Genomic DNA, 20,202 nt, shown 5'->3' with positions numbered 1-20,202 from the left:
AACACATTTTTACTTGTTAGAAATTTCTCTCTGTAAGGTTCAAAATCCCACTGTATCTGTAAGGTAATTTTTTTATTAACATTATTATTTAATAATAGTCATTGTGGTTTACTTTTTGCTTGACAGAGGTATGATGTACTAAATCAAAAAGAGCTAATAAGTCTTAATATTTATGGTCTTTGTAATTGATTTCAGCTAATCAGTGCTCAGTGTGTAATCTTGAATACAAAATCAACCCCATTAAATGAATTTAAGTATTGTGGTCAATCACTCAAGTTCAGAATTAACCATTTGTCTTTTCAGGATGAAGTAGCTATATCCTGAACAGAGATGATTTTCTGGCCGTGTATACTTGTTTATATATAACAAGTATATATATAAAACAAGTATATATAACAAATATAACAATCATATTGTACATTATGTTCAATTAAAACTTTGAAACAAAAAGAAATGTTTTTAATTTTAGTACTTTTATATTGTAGAGCAGTTCAAAATAATGTTTATTTACATGTATGGTAGCATTAAATAAACCATGAAGTACAGCCTCTGATGGGCAATGTGAGATTGATAGAGTGTACATTCACCAGAAATATTTGTATACCCAATATTTATTTAGTTAGGCAGCAGTGTATTGTTACTGCTACATGACTACAATGCTGTTTTAATTAATTAAAAGTGAATAGTTAGATTGCCACCAGTCCTTCACTTGAACCATTATGTAGTTTTCCCTCTGCTGAACTCAAGCTTGATCCTTACAGAGGTAAATGTCACTGATAAAGTAGATGGTGCTTTGTCAACTTTTGATTCTCAGTTTACTTGCCATCATATGCTTACTTTTGTATTCTTGACTACTGTTTACATGCTAGATTATAGCTAACTAAACTGATGTGTAGAACACAAAGAAGTATGAGAAAAGAAAATGGCAAAGAGTCTGGATACTCCCTAGATCAAGTAATTTTTCCTTCATGGATTCATACCTAACCCTTTGAAACTTTTGAAGGAAACCAACAATTATAGAAGAGAATGCCAAAAACATAAGTCTAAGGAATTGCATTTTGTAGTTACAAAAAAAGCCATAGGATGAAACGAAGATATTAAACAAATTAGAAGGGCACAGGAACATTGTGTTTACTTACTGGGCTAGTAAACCATAGGCATGGATTAATGAATGGTGTTCATATCCCACCACAGTAATTTGGCAATTTAAATCCAATTAATTAATGAAATGACTCCAGAATGAAAAACAAGTATAAATAATGCTTTCTAAGAAATTATTAAATTGTTGTTTTAAAAATCTAACGTTCATTAGAGAAGGAAATCCCCTCACCTATCTGGTCTGGTCTTCTTGTGACTGTAGACCCACAACAAAGTGTTGAATCTTAACTACCCTTTGTTCCCAGTTGTACCAAATCACTATGCATACTTAATGAAAATGGTTCATCATCACTTTTTCAGGACAATTAGGTATGATTCTCCTTAGAGAAGCCCACATCTTGAAATTAACTGAAGAAGAAGAATATTAAAAGATTATATTTGGGAAAACACTAAAAATTATGAAGCAGATCTGCATCTTGATTTTATTAAGAACTGGAACATGAAAGAGAGTGGGCGTTGAAAAAATCAAAATGATGCAAGTGGAATAATCTTCAACCACAGTATAGAACTTCCTCTCCAAATAATTCTGCTTCCTTCTCCTTAAAAATCCATCTGCAAGCCCACATTTGCACCAAGTTTTATTTTACTCTTCTGAACATTATTGGGAAAAATACGTTCTTTCTTTCCCTTTTTGAAGAATTTTAGGATATTTAGTGATATTCAAACATTATTGTTGTTAATAATCCTCTGGGGAACTTGAGGCAACAAATTATTGGTATTGGTTTATTATTGTCATTTGTACCGAGATACAGTGAAAAACTTGTCTTGCTTACCATTAATCAGTGTGTATGCCAAGGGTACTTGTACATTATTTCCACATTTCTCTACACACTATTTTAAGGAATGCATTCATCTTCCAGTTATGTTGAGTAATGACTGCTCTCAGTGTCTATCCAGTGAAGTTTAGTGGCTCTTTGCAGTTTGTGATTGTTAAAGAGATGATGAAAGAGGACTAATATCCTTAGTCTCTGAACTTTGTCTGAAAGAGAAATGAGCTTTTGAAAATGAGAAGCACTAATTAAGCATAATCATTTCTAAAGAATAATTTTACAGTCAGTTTATTGGAAGCAAGAATGATCTGTTTCACTTTATTATCAAAAGTTTGTTAATAACTGTTTCATATTAGCTGGATCACCTTTTTCATTTTTTAGATTGGAACCCTATTGACTTTATACATACTTGATTTTTGTACTATACATCTTACTTTCATCTACATTAAAATTACCTAATTTATCACCCATTCTTTTATAAATGTTTGAACGTTGTCTCCTGGCCACATAATATGGATGTATAAAACACTTAATAGTACTGGAAGTATTCTTCTCCATGTCATTAATGAAATGTGAGCAGAGGAATGACAATATGATCCTCGTGTCTGCCCGACCATCTCACCAACAAAGAACTTTCTCCGCTTATCACAAGAGAACTCCCAGATGAGGGTCTAGACCCCCACACTGAGGGTAACAGTTCACAGCACTTACCCTGAGAAATCCTCTCTGAATGTTAACTATTTCAATGAAATCACCTTTTTAAAAAAAACTTGACACCGCATCAGCAGATTCTGCCCAAAATCAATCCTGTGAATCTTTGTATCACCAACTCAAAGGCAAGCATATCCTTCTTCAAATATGGAGACCATCATCAAATAAGAATCAAAATTCGTGCCAAAGCAAAACCTATTTATTCCTGTATTCCTTCCCCTTTACATTGAAGGCCTACATTCCACTTGCCTTCTTAGTTGCTATACTGACATGACAGCTTCCTTTATTTCAGTAAAGTGGAGCTGTACCACTGAACTTTATATGAAATCCAGTAGTAGAGAGAACAATCATGCAGGTTACATCAACCCCAGGATGATTCCCATATCATATCATCCCTCGGTTAAAAATGTCTGACTTAAGTACAGTCTGTACATACAAAAGATCATTTGGGAGACCACTGGGATGGATTTGCTGGCTGCTGCGGGTTGCAGGCATCTTCTGCTGCCTGGCAACTCGGTCTGTGGTCGCATTTCTGACTTGTGAACTGTCCGGGTTAAAAACAGTTCATAGGAATGGAATCCTGTCATAACCTGGGGAGGAACAGTATTCAACATTCCCACTCTGTCAGGAAGTTTAAAACTTTGTTATTTGATGCATACTCTTAAGTCCGTGACATTCATTTAAACAAACAAAAGCTGGCAGTTCCATTCAGGCTTTTCAGTATTGCAAGCAAGGTCTGGCCATTATTTCTACTCAAACTGATTCTAAATTCCAATCTTCTGAGTCAAGATCCTTTCTCACTGCTGTCCTAATATTATCCTTTACCTCTGAGCTCCCTTAACCTCTCCTTTTCCTTCTGTCATCATTCTGAAATGTCGGGTACCCTGGAATATTCAATTGACAGCCCTGATCACCTTGTAAATGTCTGTTCGTAATGGCTGTTAGATCAAATCCATTTATCTCTGTTTGCTTAATTTATCTATCTTGTTGCAAATACTTTGTACATTCTGATACAAAACCTTTAATTTTGCCAACTCTCACATTTGCTGCTGCATTATTACCATTATATTTTCTGTCCCTCTTGTAACATTTTGCTTGTATACTTCACAATTACTTTGTCTTTTCTCTCTAAATTCCAAACTTTACCCTCAGCTGAGCACTCTTCAACTGCATCCTCATCCAGAGCAACCACTACTTGGTTTAATGACTTACATACACCACTCGTTCTTCACTTTGCCAGACCACTAGTCCCCACCCAATTCAAGTGAAGTCCATTTCAATGGAACAACTCCCACTTTCTCCAGTGTTGGCACCAGTGCCTCATGAATTAAAACCACTTTCTCCCACACCACTCTTTGAACCACACATTCAATCTTCTGGTCTGTTTGGCCTAGTAGGAACACCAATGGATAGGGAGTTCTAGAATTTGGAGCTAGCAGTGGCGATGTCTCAAAGTTAAAATGATGTGTGATTTGGAGGGGAACCCACAGATGTTTTTATACAATGTGTCTATTTCTCTTGTTCTCATTGCTGGAGATCGCTGGTTTGAAAACTTGTATATTCATTCTTAGAGGCCAGTGATCTGGTTTAACACCTCATTGAACTGATAACACCTCCAATGGTCCACTAAGCTCCTTCAATACGACACTGAACTGTCAACCATATGCGTTGTGTTTCTGTGAATGACATAGAGTATTTGCTCAGTCTGCAAGCAAACCCAGCAATTACATAGTCATAGAGCAATACAGCACAGATACAGGCCCTTCAGCCCAACGAGTCCATGCTGACCATGGTGCCCATCCATCTAGTCCCAATTTCTTGCGTTTGGCCCATATCCCTCTAAGCCCTGACCCTGCATGTACCTATCCAAGTGCTTCTTAAATGATACTATTGTACCTGCCTCAACTACTTCCTCGGGCAGCTCGTTCCATTTACTCACCACCCTCTGCATGAAAAAGTTGCCCCTCAAGTCCCTTTTAAATCTTTCCCCTCTCACCCTAAATCTATGCCTGCTAGTTTTGGACTCCCCTACTCTAGGGAAAAGACTGCTACCGTCCACCTTATCTTTGCCCCTCATGATTTTATAAACGTCTATAAGATCACCCCTCATTGTTCTACCTTCCAAGGAATGAAGACCTAGCCTGGCCAACCTCTCCCTATAACTCAGGGCCTTTAGTCCTGGCAACATCCTCGTAAATCTTTTCTGCACTCTTTCCACTTTAACCATGTCTTTCCGATAACAGGGTGACTAAAACTGTACACAGTGCTCCAAATGCAGCCTCACTATCAACTTATACAACTGCAACGTAATGTTCCAACTCATGTACTCAGTGCCCTGACTGATGAAGGCCAGCGTGTTAAACGCCTTTTTCACCACCATATCTACCTGTGACACTGCTTTCAATGAACTATGCACTTGTACTCTTAGGTCCCTCTGTGCCATTACACTCCCCACTTCATAGTATAAGTCCTACACTGGTTTGACTTCCCAAAATGCATCACCTTACATTTATCTGTATTGAAATCCATTTGCCAGTCCTCGGCCCGGTTCCCTAACTGATCAAGATCCCTCTTCCTTGCCCACTTCCCTAACTGATCAAGATAACCTTCTTCACTATTAACAACACCTCCTAATTTTGAGCCATCTACAAAGTTACTGATCAAGCCTTGTGCATTCGCATCCAAATCATTTATATAAATAAAGAATAACAAGAGTCCCAACATCGACCCCTGCGGCACACCACTAGTCACTTATCTCCATTCCGAGAAAAAAAGATCTTCAACCACCACCTTCTGCTTGGATCCAGCTCTTCTTGGATTCCATGGGACCTAAACTTTCAGACCAGCCTACCATGCAGGATCTTGTCGAAGGTCTTGCTAAAGTCCCAACAGACAACATCCACTGCCCTACTCTCATCTACCTTTTTGGTTACTTCTTCAAAAAAAAGCTCAAAGTTTCATCAAGCATGACTTCCCATGCACAAAGCCATGCTGATTCCTCCTAACTAGACTCTGTCTATCCAAATGCTGGTAGATGCTGTCTCTCAGAATTCCCTCCAGTAACTTCCCCACAACTGATATCAGGCTGACCGGCCTGTATAGCTTGTCCTTGCTGTCTTTCTTAAACAACAGAACAACATTTGCCACCTTCCAGTTTTCGGGAAGTTCACCAATGGCTAACAAAATGTATTCGTTTCAGTGACTAAAAAATTTCATTATAGTAGCTAACATTGCAAATGATGTTGCATAAATCTCTTTTTGCTTTCCACTTCATCAGGCTGCAAAGGGGAACAACTGTGCTTTGTTTGGTTTGAACCCTAAATGGAAAGTTAACTTAGAGTGTACAATTTCTAAACATGGCAGTCTCAAATAACTGGAAGTGCTGGCAATGTTATGATGCAGCTGAGGTATTTGTGCAGGATTCAAAATGTATTGTCCAATTATTAATATAAGAAAAAAGTACTCCACATTGTAATCCAATATGGGTTTGTCATTTTCTACATGAAAATATTAAGCAGTAATTACTGCAATAAACAGCAGTAATTATGAAGAAATGTAACCTTAATTTGGATTAATAATCAGAAACAAACCACATTAGATAATGATCATCCTGAAACATGCCCTAATTTCCAGAACCAGACAAGAAAAATCATTCAAAAGGCAATAATACAAAATGCAGTTCAGGTCTCTGTGTGTTGCTTAAAGGCAATTTCAAAAATTCTCTGAAAATAGGTTTAAAAGATAAGCGCTCATAATTGCAAGCAAACGGAGTAATGGAAAATACAAGTGTCAAATTGTAAAGCAAAATGCTACAGATGCTGGAAATAAATAAAAATAAAATGCTGAGGATGCTCAGCAGATCAGGGAGCATCTGTAGAGAGAGAAACAGTATTAAAACATTCCTCTATTCTCTCCACCCATACCCCTCTCTGCAACTTAAAGTGTGCTTATTTTGTCACGTTTCCAGTTTTGATGAATGTTCAATACCTGCATTATATATACATATTTTTTTCCATATCTGGGCACGTAGAAGGCTCATTATTTAGGAATATCATGTCCTCTGGTTTGAAATTTACCTGAGACATTTTGTGCTTTGGATTGAAGATTTAAGTGTATACAGATTAATATTTCAGTACTGGCATGTGAGAATCACCATCATCTCTCAGGTTCTAAATTTAACATACTTTTCAGTATTTTATCAAATAAATCCAACTTTATATGAATGCTTTAGATCACTTCCTTAAATCACCTATCGGTTTTTCAAACACACTTCTTGGCTATTTCAGATGATAACATACACATTTCCTTGATTCAAAGTAGTTTATTTGGCTCAATATCTAGCTCTTTTAATTCCTTGTGAGTATATCGTAATTGATTTAAAGAGGGGATAATAGGACAGATCTGTAGTTGTTGATAACACTACAATCAAAACATACATGCTATATCATAATGACCCCTTTATTTCAGGCTGATTTTACTATTAACTACACTGAGTCAATTGGAAATGATAACTGGTTATAAAGGAGTTAGGTTTTGTTATCGTTCTTCATGTTTAATTTGTGGTTTGTCTTGTTGGCAAATTGAGGGTTATGTTTTGGCTCTGTTGCTAAACTGCCTTGAGACCACATTCCTGGCTTTACTTATCAGCCTTTTCTTACATGCCTGAATATGAGAGGAGTACCGGGAACTACTTCCACCAAGCAATGTGAGGTAAAATATTAACAATTATTATGCTCTGAATGAAAGGGAGATGACCTGCATCGATTGGGATGCATGGGAAATATCAAAAGCACAACCTCCTACCTACTTTTCCCACCATGCAGGTTACTTATTCCTGCCAGAGACCTGACATCAACATTATTCAATAAGCTGTTGTGAGCAAACATCCCTACTAGTTCCTATCCAGTTAATTTTTGCTCTATCTTTTTTCCTGTTGAAAACGAGCCATCTTGCCACCCTGTGAGGGGGCAAGAGTTCTGTTAGTCACCTGGCAAGCCACCTTAAAATCTTCATGTTTGTGTTGTCAAAACTTCATGATATGACCTTCCCACTGCATGAAAATTATAATTTCACAGATCTGCATTTTGCCTTATCTGTACACAAACTTCATCTCATGAGTAATTTTCCCATATAAGCTTTGGAATGCAGCAGATATAGAGCACGTGTCTTGCAATGAAACAGACATATGGCATGATCGGTACATGAGGCATTCTTATCATTTGCACCTTTTTAAAATCAATGCAGTTACAAGTCTGATGTTGCAAGAGGACAGGAGGTCGTGGGGAGTACTTTTAATTTAAAGTACTTGCCTGATTACATTTAAAAAAAACATAATAGATATAAATGCTTTTCTGGTTGTGTGACTCAATAATGACTCTCATTTATTGGCTCAAATTATCTGTCTACCAGTAACATCATGGAGTTGCTTTGTACTGGGGAAACAAACTGGCAGATTTTGGTTGAAGTAATGTTGTGATTTTTTTTAAACCAAAGAATAGCTCTTCAATGAAAAAAAAATGGTTCAGCACTTTGAGTGAGGAGTACTCCCTTTTGACCTTCAATTCTCTTTAACTTCAGTATCCTTTAACCTTGTTTTCTGTGAGCTTCTTTGTTCTGTTGAGTCCTTATTGAGCAATTATTAATTATCTAATAGGGTGAATTGGGTGGGAAGAATTTGAGAGCCAAGATGGCTGAAGGAGCGGAATTATTTGAAATGGGAGTAAAGCTAATGTACTTCTGGATAAAGCAGTCAATTGTAAGCTACCCTCAGCTCCTTATGTTACAGCCCAAGTAACGTACCCAAAAGAGTACCCACCAATGATGCTACTCACAGCCGTTGTTAAAACAAAACTGTCAAGAGCAATATTACAGATAGTGATTGGTGGAGGGATGGGAGACAAGTATTTCTTTAAACCGGCTTTAACAGTGAAGATTCCGGTTTAAGTTGTTCTTCAACTTTTTACCTTCTGCAGATCTGTTGTTTATATCAGTCATTTGTGATGATACAATTCAAATGTATTTTTTTGCCCTCCATTTTCTTCCTTCCCCTCCTTCCACCCAAGGCCACTCACCCCAAAGCATCCTCCTTAATCCAGGAGGACGAGGCGGACGGGAACGCAGGCTTCTCTTTGACGACTTCTGATGGTGCTCCATGTTCAGTTGATAGGAGTTGTGCTTGCTGCGGGGTGAGTTGGACGATGTTTTTCCACCGTCCCACCTAGTGGCTCTATTGAAAACTAATAACCATTGTACATGTGTTTGGTGGATTGGACTGCTAGTAGGTGCTGGAACTCCAATCTGCAACCACAAGTGTGCAATGCAAGTACCCCATGCTACTCTAATGGACTTTTCATAAATCCATATCTCCATCCTAACTGCAGTCAATTCTACCTAATTGTTTTGATTGGGTAAACTCTTGGAATTTTGCATTTACTAATTAATTTAAAAAAAGGGAAAGTATTTTCTCCAGAGGACTGTTAAAATCTGGTGTATGTGCCTTTGTGGTATATAACTTCCACTTTTAGTTTATAATTCCCCAATTGATATAAATTATATGCCTCTACTTGGAGTATCAGTAGAATTCCTGAATGTCCAATGTATACACCAGACTTTAAAGTACTTTTAAACTGGAGCTAACCAACAGAGATAATAGCATAGATTAACATACAAGTTCGATATCCAACACTTGAAACTGCAGGAATAATTACTGTGTTTTATTTGTGCACTTCAAGCTGAAGGATAGAATAGAACATTTTCTATATCTTTTGGTATCAAACCTTGCTGTACACAAAACTCTCTCAACAATGCCTAGATGGCATATTTAAACCCAGCTTCAGAAAAGCATCTCTTACTTCATCTGTTTGATATTTCTTTTGTGACGACCAATCATTCTAGCCTCTCTATGAATGATTTCTTGTTTAGTACTAAATTTGAAGCACATTTGTGTTCTGGGCTCTTTTTGAAGGCTTCTTACAGCTGCCAGGAGCTTTGTTATTCTTGTTTAGGTTGAGGCTGCTTCAACAGATGAATGAACACTCCTATCCTGAAATTCAATCCTATCCTGAAATAATGAAGTCACAGATACATTTAATAATGTGAATACCTACAATGCTTTTGACTAGTATCTTTCTTGAAACTTGCCATAACATCTTGTAATACTAATAAACTTAAAGATAAACAGAAATTCCATTATGGACAATAACAAAATCAAGAGAACCACATCCATGGTTCCCTGAAAGTGGTGTTGCAGGTCGACAGGGTGGTGAAGAAGGCTTTTGGCCTGCTGGCCTTCATCAGACAGGGCATTGAGTATAGAAGTTGGGATGTTATGTTGCAGTTGCACAAGATGTTGGTGAGGCCACATTTGGAATATTGTGTTCAGTTTTGGTCACCCTGCTATAGGAAAGATGCCATTAAGCTGGAAAGGATGCAGAGGAAATTTACAAGGATGTTGCGGGGACTCAAGCTACTGAGTTATGGAGACAGGTTGAGCAGGTTGAGACTTTTTTCATTGGAGCTTAGGAGAATGGGGGTTGATCTTACAGAGGTGTATAAAATTTTGCACCTCCAATGGCTGGTGTAAACACAGACACAAGCCTGAATTGTTTTCTTCTGTGCTTTAAAATTGTATATAGTATCCACAGTTGTGATAATGTGCAAATGAGCATAAAGGAAAGCCTCAAGGTTTACAGAGGGAGAGGCAAATAAGGAAGATAATGGGGGGGGGGGGTGGAATTAAGGGACCTGTGAATATATTCAAATGTCTCATGTACTCTGCTCTCAAAAGATCAATAACCAGTTAGGCTTTGCCCCTGTAGTATGCAAACTAATTCAGATAAAGTGCTTGTAAACTATATTCAGACATTAAAATGCAACACACAATGTGATGGGTGGGGAGAGGACAATGAAGGTGGTTGGGGTTTATCCTGGCTATGATGTTTTAGTCATTAAGTCTTGTGATGGGCCAGTGGATATGCAGACCAAGAGTCTTAACTTTGTTTCATGCGTTCATTTGGCTGATCTCAGCCAGGGCATGTGCAGGGCACTACAGTTACCCTCAGATTCTTTTGTCTACCAAGACAAAACTGCAGCCAGGCTTCCTGGGTTCAGTTGTGTTAATTCCCATAAATCCAAGAAGTGAGTGGGTAGTTGATGAAGTGGTCTCCTCCTTCCGCTGGGCCTCTGTACTTTCCTAAAGTATGGCTTTGAGGTTCTCGATGCCATCCTGAATGCTCCTCCTGCAATTTGAGAGGAGATGGGCCAGAGATTCCCAGGAGTTGGTGGGATGCTGCATTTCTCAAACAAAGTGTTGAGCACATCCATGAATCCTTTCCTCTGTCTGCCTGGTAATCTCTTCCCTTGACAGAGCTCAGAAAAGAGTATCAGTTTGGGAGTCTGGTATCGGGCATGCAAGTGATGTGGACTGCCCAACATAGTTGTCTGAGTATAACTGGGGTCTCAATACTGGCGATGTTGGCCTGGAAGAGACATTGGTTTGCTTACCCTTCGATTGAATTGAGCGGATTTTGTAGAGTCTGCATTGGTGGCATTTTTCCAGTGCCTTGAAATGCCTGCTCTAGGTGGTCAGGATCTCAAAAGGTTTCACCCACACCTTCTTATTCTGCTTCAATCTTAAGTGCAATAATAGATAAAAATGTACTTTGTTATTTCTCTGAAGTATTTTTATTGTCAATAGCTGTAGAACAGTTACATCATCTAATCTTAAAGTCTTATTGGATTATTGCTGATACAGTATTTGACAGACAGACTCTAAGGTTGTATATCCTATTTGTCTCATTTTATTAACCTAACCATTCTTGACAATGGGAACATTATAGAATTTGATGATCAGCAATCTGAGGTATCCCAGAGTTGAACTCTGGTCATTGCAAATTGATCTTAGCCAGGAGAATAATTAAGTTTCCTGCAATACATTTGTTCTGGTAAAGAAAAAATAAAGCAGTATTCTTGCTTCTAGTCATCAGCCAGTCATCTGAGTTGGACAGTGTATATTTGTAGTTGCTAGCTGAGGACGAAAATAATTTTGCTAATGTATTGTTAGTGGTCTTTCTGCTGTTACACAGTGGTCATGTCTTTTTTTGTGGAATTGCAAGGTACAATTTCAAATGATTCAAATCTCACCCATTTCAAATATATTATGTAGATTTGAAATCGATGAGACTTGAATCATTTCAAATGTGTCCCACAATTCATTCCAATATTAATTATGTCAGTGGTAAATTTAATATTCTGTAAACTTTAATTCCTGGTTGTAATATCATAAAATTGCTTCAAATTTACTTCTTACAATCTCTGCCAATGGCCTGTATTATAAACTAAAAGGAATATAAGATTCCACATGATTCATAAACAGGATTTGAATGAGCCTCTTCTCCTCATTCTTAAATGTAAATATGTGAAATGTATACATACCTCATTCACATGTATACAAACCAAGTTTCCATCTTGTTTCTTTTATAATCAAAGCCATTTCGTAGAAATGTTTATGTTGTAATATATTATCAGAATTTCAATGTATATACATCTTAATCATGCAAGTTAACATTCAACAAAACTAAATATTTGTGGTAACATTGTGACTTTTTTCAGCCAAAAGCCTTCTTAACCTTACATATGTTCTAAAGTAATCAAGCATTGGTTAACCTTATCCAGTAACTGAGGATCTGTTGAAAACATTAACCACTGCAATAACCATTCTGTGTGATTCTGTGAAAGAATTCACCAGCATGTTAGGGTTGTTCTTTAGGCTTTTATGTTGGCTTTGAGCATTTTTGTCTCATTTGTAGTGTTCTTGAGCTGGATTGCTGGCATTCTACTGCTAACAGGTAAATAAATCCTATATTTGCTGTAAGGTTGGATGTGCTATGTGATAGATGCCAGTGCATCCATTGCTGCACTTCATTGCTGGAATTGCCATGCAGTCCAACAATGGAGATCTTGCCAGAGAATCCGCACCTCCACACCAACCAAAACGGGTATGACATCAGTGTCCCATTCATTTGAATGGGGATTCCAAGCCTGAAGAATAGTAGGAGAAGAAAGCTTTTTTTCACTTACTTTTGCATTAAGCAATAATAAATTATGTTTATGATTATATTTTATCTTATACTTTTTAAAATAATCTCAATAGTATTTAAATACCTCTGAATATTGGACATTTAAAACTGCTAAAAACCCTTGTTTGGAAGTGAGGCTCCAACACAGGTTTGCTTCCTGTCAAATGCTGTCAGACCTTTATGGTGGGCAGGGCTTCAGTAGTGTATCACTTGAACCTGCTTACCACTCAGGTCCCATTACCACTTGCCAGACTTGTTTCCAGGCATGGCAATTTAACTCATTCGATCTTCCTCATGCACCGCAGGTAAGTGGGGGGTTGGCAGGTACAGCAGATGAGGGTGAATTCTGCCAGCAGGGTGAATCCAGTTCGATTTGACTCTTAACAGTTTGTCATTTATGATTTTGAGGACACAAAAAATTAGGAGCTGTTTTCTCATCAGTGAATAAATCAAAATGCCATTCTTTTTTGGCGGCATCAATTTGAGAAATATGCAGTGTAACACAAATGTCATTTTAAAATATAAACCATGGGCTCCATGGTTGACCTGCCATTGGTATACAAAGAAATGAGCCTTGTAGTGGAAGACCTAGTTCTGGAAGAACTGCATTGAGGGTAGTATAGCTTGACCATCAGAAAGTGACAGTTTGTGTGAAATGTTATTTTTACACTCCAACCAACTTTACTCATTACAGAAGTCAATGGAGACTAATACTGTGTAAAATCAACAAAGAAACGGATCAGTCCATAGGTTTCACCTAATAAATTGTGTTAAAATTATCTTTGAAATATACTCATGGATGGCGAGAGTTTGCTTCTGTTTCAGTCAAGAAAGCCTTGCAAAGTGTTCCAAACTTATTTCATTCTAGGATCTTAGAAAACAGTTTAAAGGGAGCTTGCTTTTATGTTTCAGGTTTTGAGTCCAACATACAAGCAACGGAATGAGGATTTCAGAAAGCTGTTTAAGCAGCTGCCAGACACAGAACGACTCATTGTCGGTAAAGAATAAGCATCCATATGTATGCCGCTTTAGAAAAAGACTGCCCACAACATTTATCAATATTTAAAATATTTCCATACTAAATAAGATGAATTTTGGTGTTCAGAAAATAAGCAACCTGAAAACTTACGTGGTACTGCAATTTTTCTGTAATGTTTCACATTTGTGTTTTGGTTTATAATTTCTGCTGTAATTTACAAGAAAAGTTCTTTATTTTTAAGGATTTGTGGAATGTTGTGCATTTTGAAGACTTGTTGGAGTTAATTTTATGATATTCATACAATAAAAATAATGGAAGCTAAATGTTGGTGGGTAATCATGTAGCTAAAGGGACAATGAAACTGCACGAGTATCACTCTTGTCAATGATGGAAGAGCCAGGAAGTGAGTATAAAAGACCAGGCTGAAAGAGTTGAAACCATCTTCAGCCACACGAGTGATCCAACTTGGCCTTCTTCTGAGGTCTCCACATTTACAGAAGTCAGTTTTCACTACAAATGATAGCAAGAAACAGTTAAACGCACTGGAGGTAGAAAAAGCCACGTCTTAGTGACTACCCAGTTTCAGTGCTCGAAACATTTCCTCCAGAACTACCTATGTCTGTACCCAAATGGTTTATGTGCAATCACAATGTTTACCTATTTTAGTGGAAAATTGCCATTACTGTGCTATCAGCTGAAGGTTGGACCATCATGCACCTCATCACTAAAATAATGAAAGGGCTCCCACTCCAATGTAATTAAGCAGTATTTATTCACACATAACCTACTCAGTAGTGCTCAGCTGTGTCCTGACGTAGCTCAAGACCCAGTTTCAGCCTGCATCCAGACAAGGGCAAAGGAGCTGAATTCCACATTGGAGGTGAAGTTAGAGTGATGGACCTTGGTGTCAAGGCAGCAATTGACTAGCCGTAGCATTAAGGAGCTCTAGTAAAATTGAAGTCAGTAGCAATTGAGAGGAAAACTTTCCACTATCTGCCTAGAACAGAGGAAGCTGCTTGTCATTGTTGGGGACCTGTCATCTCAATCCCAGGGTATTCCTCAGATGATGTCTTTTTGTTTAGATTATAAACTTACATTTTATTCTCACTTTCCCCTTTTTCCATGTAATACAGACTGCTCATCCTCAGCACTTTATTCCTTAGCAGTGCTGTAATTCACAGACAGTACCTCCAAACCTCATGATCTCTTAGCACCGATAAATGCGAGAGCAACAGTTACATAGGAACACCGTCATTTATTGGTGCTAAGAGGTCATGAGGTTTGGAGGTACTGTCTGTGAATTACAGCACTGCTAAGGAATAAAGTGCTGAGGATGAGTTCTGCAAGTCACAAACCATCCTTTCTTCATTACAACAATAAACTGGTTCGCCTTCCCTAATGGCTCTGTGGGAATAATTCATGGCCAAATATCTCAGGAATAAGTTAAAATCAAATCTTTCAAGTTAATAAAAGGGGAGTGCGTGATTATATCACTGTTGCATGTGTAGTCTAAGTGCACACTGGAACCAGAATCAGTCAGAACTGGCATCAGGATGAAGTGGATTGAGAGTCACTAGGGGAAAGAGTTTTGTGCCCCATCATTTCAGTGTCAGTTTGTATCTAATTTGTGCAACTGATTTTAGTGGAGCTGAATTTCCCTACTCATTAGCAATGAGACCTGGCCCATCGTCCTACCAGTGTCAACACTTGCCCAAGCTGAATGCAGAGGGTTGATGTCACTGGACTCTGACCTGGGTTGGGTGACAAGGACTCATAAGGAAAGAAACTGCACCCCTGGTACATGCCTGACATTCCCCCAACATAATGCTGAAAAATCCCAGCAAACCTGGACTCCACATTTGAAGTCTTTTGTGGAATCATACATGAAAACTCAACAATTGCTAATGTTTCAATGACTGAAAGCTGGTAGTTCCTTTCTGAACCAGCGACTCCAGTCAGCTAAATTTGTACTAATGACTTTAATTTTATTTCCTATGACTAAAATTTCAAACCATAATTCAGATACCTATTTGGCAGTTTCAGAATTAATACCTCAAAAGTTGTTTTTTTTAAGCTGATCTTGTTTTACTGTGGAACTGAGTAGGGTTTTCTCTGCAAGTGGGATAACAAGACATGATATGTCCATTAATAAAGTGACACGCCTAGTAACAAACTAAACGAAAATGTTAGTTTCTAAAATACAAATACTTCCTGGCATTTTGTTGGTATTCAAAGTAGTTTTTATTGTATATCGGTTCACCTCAATTTTAATGTAGATTCATTAATTTCATCTGTGCAACGGTCTAATTTTAATGAATCGAGTCAGTGTCATGCTGACTAAAAGTGGGTTGCTTTAGAATATATGTTGCTTTAGCTCTTGGGTTTATTAGGTGGCTCTACGGTTCCAGTAGATGGTATATTAGTAATGACTCATTTTGTTTCTGTTATGACCTGACGTTTTCCAGATTACTCATGTGCACTCCAAAGGGACATCCTCCTTCAGGGGCGACTCTACCTCTCAGAAAACTGGATCTGTTTTTATAGCAACATTTTCAGATGGGAAACACTGGTAAGCTCATGATATTTTTTCTTATTTTAAGTACAACACAAAGAAAAAAATATTATGGTTATGATTTGAAAGTACCAGCAAGTGCATTGTGCCAGTAGGCAGGCTTATAAATTGGTTGGGTCCTGGGGAAAGCCATATGGACAGATTGTCATCTGTGAGATGTTATAAAATTAGTAGTGTAATATTTTTTCCAAATAAAATGTTTTTCATTTAATAGGTAACTAAAATTGTAGCCTTGGTCTCAATTGGAAAACAAGTTAACATGTTAAATAGAACTTAACCATTGAAGAATGTAATAGTTATAACAGTTTCTTGCTTCCCAATTATTTGAGTTTTGCTATCTCATTCTAAATCTTCCTGAAGTTTCATGTGGCAGAACATTTCTCCTGGTATCGCATCATAGTTCAGAAAGAAGAATGACAGGATTCCCAGTCAAGTGGCTGAAATTTGTCATTACGTTGCTGCACCAGAGCTCTGATGATGTGCCCATTACAGTAGAAATTGAAACCTTTCAGATATTATAGGAAGATATCACAAGAACAATTACACACAATCTTGAATAATGTAAGACTTCAATACAGCTGTGGGCACTGATCCAAGCATCTACTGACCTGAACAATCCCTCCTCACCTGGATCCACCTATCACTCCACTCCTCCCCCTCACCTCTTTATACTGATTATCTCCCTTCTGCTCTTTCACCTGAAATGTCAGCTGCCCATTTCCCTGCACAGATGCTGGCTGACCCGTTGAGTTCCTCCAGCAGCTTTTTGCTCCAGATTCCAACATCCTCAGTCTCTTGTGTCTCCACTTGAAGATATTATTTGGTTTAGTTTTCTGGCTTAGAAATCAGTATGGGTCAAATTAGATGCAGTCACTAGTAGACTTGGGTGTCTGAATGGGCTTGGGTACCTGAACAAACTTGAGATTCTTGATATCGAGTCCAGAACCTCGTTTAAATGGGACAGTTGAACAGCTAATGCCTAGTCGGGAGCAGTGGACTGAAAGCAGGTGAAGTGGATTTTAATTTGACTTACTTCATTGACATCAGGGATGCTAAACATGCCTATGTTTATAAACTTGGCAGTTTTCATCTGTTCTGCCTTTGAAAAGTAGCAAATATCCCACATCAGGACAAGATTCCAAACTTTGCTGCTCTTGAGAAAGGTTGCATCACCCCATTGCAAGTCCTGAGAAACAAATTGTACATTCATTACCAAGTGGCTGCTTGTGGGAGCTTGTTGTTGCATTGCCTACATGGTGACTGCACTACAGGAAGTACGTTGCTGTTAACTGCTTTGGGATGTCCTGGGGTTATAGAGCCATTGAGTTGTACAGCATAGAAACAGGCAGTTCGGCCCACCGCATCTATGCTGACCATCATGCCTATCTATACTAATCCCAGTTGTTGCATTGAAAGGGTTTACAGAAACAATGGTGATTATTGTAATACAACGTATGAAAAGCATCATGGTAGTGTTTTGGAGAAATCAGGCAGATATCATCACCTGTGAAGGGAACAGGAAGTGAAGTCACTAGCCTTGTGAAGGAAACCGAGAAGGATTGGGTGAAGGTACCAGTGGTTGTGGAGGATTTTGAGGTGAGGGAGAAGACTGGCATTTATAGAAGGGATCTGGGAGGGTGGAGGGGAAGACATCAGCATTGGAGTTTCCCCTTCACCTTCCCAGATCCCCACCACGTTGGATGCTTCAGTCCACTGCTACTAAATTTTCCAAGGACTAATATGTTTAAATTCTATTTAACATGTTAACTCATTTTCTAATTAAAACCAAGACTACAGTCTTAGTTACCTATTAAATGAATTAGATTGTATTTGGAAAAAAATGACATCGCCAAATTATAACATCATACATATTTATCTTAAACAGCAGTCTGACCTTCTGGCTATCCCCAGGACCCAACCAACCAATTTATAAACCTGCTTACCAGCACATTGGAGTGGGGGAGACTGGAGGATCTTGTGTGGAGGAGGATTTGGGGGGGGTGGGTGGCGAGGGAAATCTGAACTGGTATCATATTGGAAGAGGAATAGGTAGGGTTAGATCAATGGCGAGGTGGATTGGCATGGTGAGCTGATGGCATGAATGTATCATGTAAGATTTGATACTATCATGCTATTCTAGAAATTCCCAATGATGGATGACCCCATAGAAGCATGGTGGCACAGAGGTTAGCACTGCTGTTGTAGCTCCAGGGATCTGGGGTTGATCCCAACCTTGGATGATGTCTGTGTGGAACTTGCATGTTTTCTCAGTGACCATGTGAGTTTCTGCCAGGTGATCAAGTTTCCTCTCACTTCCCAAAGACGTTGTAGATATGTAAGTTACCCCATATTGTAGGTAAGTAGCAAAAGAATCAAAAGTGAGTTAGATATGTGAGAGAAAATAAGTGGCAGAGATACAGGAAGGTGGGTGGGGGGGGGGGGTGGCGGGGGGGTGCAGGGTGGTGGGGGTGGAGTCTGGATTGCTCTGCTGGGAGTCAGCATAGACCAGCTGGGTTGAATGCTCTCCTTCTTTGTAAATAAGTAATTTTGTATTGTAAGTAAATAAATAAATATTTGCATCAGCGTAGCAAGGATGACTAATGTCAAGAAGTGTTGAGTGTCTGGATCGACATTGTTATTACTGTCTTTCACTTCAGGGAAAAAGGAACTTTTCAGCTGCAAAACTCTAAAAAAAAAATGTTGAATTTCTAGCAAATGGTTTCAGAATGTTACTTTGTGACTAAGAATCCCAACGGACACTTTCATTTTTGAACACTTCGTGCTTTTAGACCTTCTGGTCAAAGTAATGGGTAAACAATTAGAATGGATCCAGAACAAGAAGGAGTTTCAGTAAATTATTCTAGCAATCTTTTCAGTTCATCACAAGGACAAGTTAAAACATTTGATTACTGGGATAACAGGATTCCTCCCAAAGGACATACTGCTGTGTGGCTTAAGACTGCTAATTTTTTTGTGCTGTTGTATAATTTGAAGCCTATGTTTCATTTATCCCACATTTTCTAAACAATGAAGATTAATGTTTCAAAATAACTCCAAATTACATTTAAAGGTTTATGACAAGTTGTGGCTTTTTCCTTTATTTTTTAAAAGTTCATTTATGTGTGCTATTTTTTTCCCAATAACCAGTAGCATCAGGAAAATCATCTCAGAATGCCTCATTGTTATCAGTCACACTGAAAGTGATTTAGTGTAGCTTGGAGTGACCTGCCACATTTGCAAAACTATTGAACTTCTATTTCCTGTTTTATGAACAGGGCTCTGACAAAATGAGTAAAGCTGCAGGAATCTCCCTGTAATCAAACCAGTTGCCCTATCATGATCTTTAACGATTTAGAAATAAATCTGTTGACCTAATTTTTCCAAATAGAAGGTTACCAACAAAATTGCACAACTATAAGTAACCACATGAGGAATCCAACAATATGATAACTTTGAGAAGTCAAGTAGATTTCTTAATAACATTCACATCATCATCTTTCTCATATTTCTTTTTTGTGTTTTTTTTAAACATTTGTAGCGGCTGCTACCGTGATGTGAAAATAAAGACACGAGTCTGCAAGCTGTAGAACAGGACTGATTTATTTACCTGCCTTGCGCGGGCCTTTTAAGCGGTGCAGTTCCCGCCATCCGAGAACGGAAATGACATACACGCTACGTCATCAAAACTTTTCGTGCATGCGAGTTCTCCCCCGTCACTCGGGGAAGAGGAAGGCCCAGCGCCATCTTGGGCCTCGCTGCTCCGACGATGCGCGCCCTGACCACTGATCCGGTTCACTTGCGCGGACGGTGAGTTGCCACACAACCGCGCCCCCCCCCCCCCCCCCCACCCAGAACCGGCGATACGGTCCCCAAAGTTCACGGGCTGTGCTAGCCGTTGCTTGGGTGGTCGGCCTCTGCGTCGCGGTGCTGGGACCT

At 38.6% G+C, this 20,202-nt stretch overlaps 1 protein-coding gene across 9 annotated transcripts in view; it reads left to right on the top strand.

Moving 5' to 3' along the window:
- Positions 1-20,202, top strand: part of LOC127583617 (protein Aster-B-like) — a 305,877-nt gene that overhangs the window by 239,204 nt on the left and 46,471 nt on the right. For all 9 annotated transcript variants that reach the window (XM_052039774.1, XM_052039773.1, XM_052039772.1 and 6 more), the window contains 2 exons: positions 13,628-13,712; positions 16,160-16,263. In XM_052039774.1, coding sequence (XP_051895734.1) covers positions 13,628-13,712; positions 16,160-16,263 — 189 coding nt within the window. The remainder of the gene's footprint in view (positions 1-13,627; positions 13,713-16,159; positions 16,264-20,202) is intronic.

Source organism: Pristis pectinata, chromosome 27 (genome assembly GCF_009764475.1).
Source record: "Pristis pectinata isolate sPriPec2 chromosome 27, sPriPec2.1.pri, whole genome shotgun sequence".
NCBI lineage: Eukaryota > Metazoa > Chordata > Chondrichthyes > Rhinopristiformes > Pristidae > Pristis > Pristis pectinata.
Note: the sequence above shows the minus strand (reverse complement) of the source record. Positions and strands in the feature narration are given on the sequence as shown.